Source organism: Opisthorchis viverrini (assembly GCF_000715545.1).
Source record: "Opisthorchis viverrini unplaced genomic scaffold opera_v5_18, whole genome shotgun sequence".
In the NCBI taxonomy this organism is placed as follows: domain Eukaryota; kingdom Metazoa; phylum Platyhelminthes; class Trematoda; order Opisthorchiida; family Opisthorchiidae; genus Opisthorchis; species Opisthorchis viverrini.
This window is the reverse complement of record NW_008751674.1, coordinates 948,366-953,336: the sequence shown is the minus strand read 5'-3', so window position 1 is coordinate 953,336 and position 4,971 is coordinate 948,366. Positions and strand designations below refer to the sequence as shown.

At 43.3% G+C, this 4,971-nt stretch overlaps 1 protein-coding gene across 1 annotated transcript in view; it reads right to left on the bottom strand.

The window, feature by feature from the left end:
* T265_01652 (hypothetical protein) overlaps positions 1–3,591 on the bottom strand; it is a gene marked incomplete at both ends in the record, with an annotated part of 100,312 nt that extends 96,721 nt beyond the window's left edge. The window contains one exon of the mRNA XM_009165718.1: positions 3,213–3,591. Coding sequence (XP_009163982.1) covers positions 3,213–3,543 — 331 coding nt within the window. The remainder of the gene's footprint in view (positions 1–3,212) is intronic.
* Positions 3,592–4,971: the final 1,380 nt, after the last annotated feature.

Here is a 4,971-nt window from a genome sequence, read left to right as displayed (position 1 = left end):
CGGAGACAAATCAGACGTTCCAGCAAGCATTTTGGCAAACAAAGCCATCAGTTCTACTAACCAGTGAACAAAGAAAATAGGCGCACGCATTATTCCAAAGTGTGTATCACTCATTTAGGGCTTTAGCTAAACAAGGATCGATGGCTCTGCACCAGTGGTGATACCAGCAATCTATCCACCTGAATCCATCTGATGAGCTCCAAGGAGGGCGGAATCGGTCGCGGGTTGTCGAAAAGTTTTCAGCAAACTTGAGAGTAGTTTCCGTTAAAAACACATACTGCAACATCTCGAATATCACTTCAACTGACACTGGATTTGTGGAGCACATCTAGTTAGAGAAAACGAGAGATTCAGCTGGGATTCTGTTGAGTCCTCGTACAGTTTGAATTCAAATGGAACCTGAGTGGCCACTGCCTACTTATGCAGATAGATCTGCACGAAATCTGCACAGAAATCATTTTACTGCGGTGAAAACAGGACCGAAGTATCAAATGTTTCACCTGGGTGATGGCGTATTCACAGATGCAGGTAGGTGTCAACGGTGCCTCCGCAAATTGCATACTTCCTTTTCTGTCCTTTTCTGTCAAACACTGTTGTTTTCTCTTTCTATTCCAAACCTGTAACACGTCAGTCGGTTTCGCAACGAATGGTTCTGACTTCAGATGAGCTGAAATTTCTTCAACACTTCATTTCACCGAGTACCAAAACCTTTCTCTTGGACTGGAGAATATTTTGCGCGGCGCACTACGCCCAACCTAGCTCCGCGTCCGTCAAACATCACTGTAGAATGGTTCTGACTTCAGATGAGCTGAAATTTCTTCAACACTTCATCTCATCGAGTACCAAAACCTTTCTCTTGGACTGGAGAATATTTTGCGCGGCGCACTACGCCCAACCTAGCTCCGCGTCCGTCAAAACATCACTGTACTCACCATGCACAAGCATGTCTCAACTAGTTCCCTGGATTACTGTATTCCGACCGCTTTTCTCGGGGTATACTCAGTGGTAAGTTATGCGATCGCAGTACGAAAAGACCACAAATACCTTTGGGGGATATCACTGTCCCAAAAAACCGTTTATTTATCGAGTAATTATCAGAGATGTTTTCTGAAAATTTGAATTTTGAGTTTTCGCTCCCTTTCGCTATTTTGCAAATTATTCTAAAAGGACCACGCTTCTTCCCTATTGGTCAACTTTGCTTTGTTTGTGCTAACAAATTTGCCGTTCCTTAAGTTCTCTCATAATATGTACGTTGGACGATGCTCCCCCTGTACTTTGTTTGAGGTAGTGGGGAAGAAAAAGGTAGCTGAATTACAGAATAAGGTGGACAGAAACTCGCGAACTGTGCCTACTTGATGAGCCTCAAGTAGGGTGAAACCGGTCACGCGACGTCCAGGGTTTTTCAGCAACCTTGAGTAGTGTGTTACATCTCGACAAAAAGTAGTTCAGTTTAAAGTATAACGGGCTTTCACTTAACCAATGTACGGATATCCCAAAGGAACCCACTACAGACCAAAGCAAATGTTATTTCAACAGCGGAAAATAGCAACTCAGTTTTCGCACATGAGAAAAGCACCTTAATGTATGGTCCGATTGCTTGCACATTGGTTTCTTTTTGAAGTTGTTCGACGGTGCAACTGGACTGAGAGTTAGTATCATGCATGTAGCAGAAGTACACCACAGTTTGCATACTGACGATCAGCCGCAGGTAAGACCCACTTGCATAGACTTTACTTAGCATACGACAACAATGCGAGTATTTTTTGTACCATTCTTACATTGCAAGCATGCTTTCGGTAGTGCCGGATGACGAAACTGCGGCTTCTCTCTGATCAATCCAGCGTGCACACGATCATCTGTTGCCTTTTGATCATACCGTCTTTACTCTGTTCACCGGGCTTGCAAACGTTTCATCACCAAGTGAGTGAACATTTTACTCGTTGATGAGTGAACGTCCTCTTTATTGAGCGCTTCAGAATGTCAGAAGGATGCCACTTTCCCCTCACACCAGATGAGCCGAATCAAGACTTTTTTGGCAGCTTGCCATAACCTGGAGTTGGAAAGGTTTGTTTTCCAAGACCTACCGATGTGAAATATCTAAGTGTAATCCGAAAGCTAATCATCTCGTGCTTACAGTCCAAAGATAATTTGAAACAGTCCTATAAAGAAGGGGGTATTAATGAATTTGCGATTGTCTGTGATCCCCTCCGAAGGATATACCGTTCTTCTGTTATATTACACGAATTTCAAATAAAAAATGTCACCACATAGTCCTCAGGTGCAGTTGAATGCCACGAAATGTTTTGGTCAGTTTTGTATTCAGCAGAACAGGGATATTGACGCTGGCCCTTAATTGGTTCACAGAATCACGTATTCCCACTTCTTTGTATTGCAGGTCAAAGCTCCTTGTTCTGCCAGGTGTAACTACAATGTTCTGCGTGCCCCAGACATGAAGTACTGTAAAAACATGAGAGGCCCCATATGGCATAATACCTGGTTGAACCAGCGTCATTTCATCTTGTGTTCCACGGTAAAATTCCCTTCATCTAGACTGGTTTTCCACCATTTCGCGTTTATTCGCCTGGAATGGGTTTCAAAGCCAACAAATGGTCAACTTTGCGTCCGCATCACTCTACATTTAACGGATTGGGTAGACAACGCATTCGGTTCCTTTTACCCGAGACGTATACCAGCGAAATCGGGTTAGTGGTTTGTTCATCACTATTGTTAATCGGATCGAAAAAACCCAGGAATCAGGCAACAAACTTGAGTCATTTCCCTCCCTAACTACAACTTATTTAGCGATATTTTAGGCCACTGAAGCACAGCTGGCACTCCAGGTTTTGCAATATTCTGAAGAACCAAGTTGGATGTTTAAAAAGAGTTTTATTCTAAAAGTACTTGATGATTGTCATTGATCTCCACTAACTCTGTCTAGCTAGAAAAAACTAGTGCCGAGTAGTCTGAGCAAGCGATGTAATTCCTCTGAAGAGGTCAACAAAGGCCTTTATCCATCAGACATTCCTCAGTGTGAAGGTCTTCAGATCAGAGACTACCTACTGTTTGGGCCAAACCCCGCCTCTGATAGGAGACTACCATAATTCATTCTGGACCAAAGTTGATTTAAAAAGCAACCAAAAACTTCATAGATTCATTCGCTTACTACTTAATCGATATAAGTTAGCAACGACCACAAAGCATTCCTCACTTACCACATCTTGGAACGTTGCAATATTTAAACGACGATTTGTGTACCACACACCAAGGTCCACGCGCATCGTTGTCAGGATTTCGACAGTAGTTGATCTCTTTGTAGGCCCGATCGCGAGACCAGTGCCTGCGCCAAAACTGTGAATGGTTACTCCACGGTTGACACTCAGTCCCATCGTAGGCCACGGATACCTTGCCTTGATAGCTATCTCCATCTGACTGCGCGTCTATATCAAGACATTCTTGGGGGTCATTTGGATCTCCCGTGGCGCTTGTGTTAGCCGACGGCAGGGATAGAGAAATGAGTAGTAGGGTAACAAGACACAGTAACATTTTCAATTGATCCAGAAAATGTGTACCATCAGCAGTGGTTCGGTGGCTATGATACAGCTAACGGAAATTGACCAATGCTCCGTTTATATGGGTGCCCCGTCTTCGCCTCGGCAAGGTCAGCGGTTATCGAGCTGCCTGCCAATTGATGAACATTTGGTCATCTGTAGACCCTCGTTGTTTACTGTGATGCCGAGACAAAGCTGTTCGAGTGGTGTTCAATACATGTGGGTATGCACACTCATTCACATGCATGTATATACAGTCGCAACCGAATTCTTCCATTATGGGTACGGAGCCAGCGATTCATGGTAAACAGTTGATCTGTAACAGGCAGTTATATTGTAAGCCAAGTTCATAACACACTTACCCGTTTTACTTCATCAGTTTTTCTGTGATACTGTACAATTCGCAGTCATTTGATAACTCGTTTTATGTGTCGATTATAGTTATGTGAATGGCAACAAATGGGGTTGCGCGAAATCAGCCTCGAAAGATGGTAAGTTGGATTCTGGTTGACCCAGAGCAATTCCCGTCATACTATATCAATACCTAACCTCATATCACTCTGAGTTGTACCACTACTTGCGTCGTTTTACCGATTACCATGCTGTCCAAATAACTGATATTGAACGTCAATCAGCTGGCAAAGCACCTTAAAATGTAGCAGGTTTTCTGTGTTCAAATACTCTTTCAGTTTCAGATTGTGGCAACGGAGAAGGCTTGTTGCCGTGACACTCCGAAAACATTCGATGAAGGAAGCAATAAGGTATCCGAAGGATTGCTACCTGAAGGAGCCAAACTGTGGAACTAATCAATTTCACTCACCATCTGCCGACTTTGATACTCTGTTTGCTGTGGGTACATAAACTCAGTCAAGACCAGTAAAGTTAATAGATGTCAGCAAAGTGTGACATATAACCCTTAAGGCATTGATGAGAATGTTCCTTTGTTGGAATTCCTCTTGAGGAACTCTGCAAATAAGCAGTTGTTGTTTGTGGTCACTCGCAAAGGCATGTGTAAAAAAGCATCACTGTCATAGCTATTTGTGATCCCGATCTGATGACTTGATGTCGATATCACAGCGCTGGTATTCCTTGAGCAAAAACTGACCAAGGTCATCCAGTATTTCGGCTTATGCTTCATACCAACTGGGCGCAAATTCATGCTTTGGAACATGCGGTCATTGAACATGCCTATAAGAATTCAGGCAATGACAATGGAAGTTGTGGGACTATATACGAATCTCGGAACTTGTATTAGCGCTGGCGATAGTGTGGTAGACAAAGTAAACGCAAGAATCTCAAAAGCCAGAAATGGTTTTGCGAATATGAGCCACTTGTAGCGTTAAAATTATATATTGCTGGATCTCAAGGGGAGCGTATGTAAGACTAGAGGGGCCATGATGTTCCACGGATGAGAGAATTGATC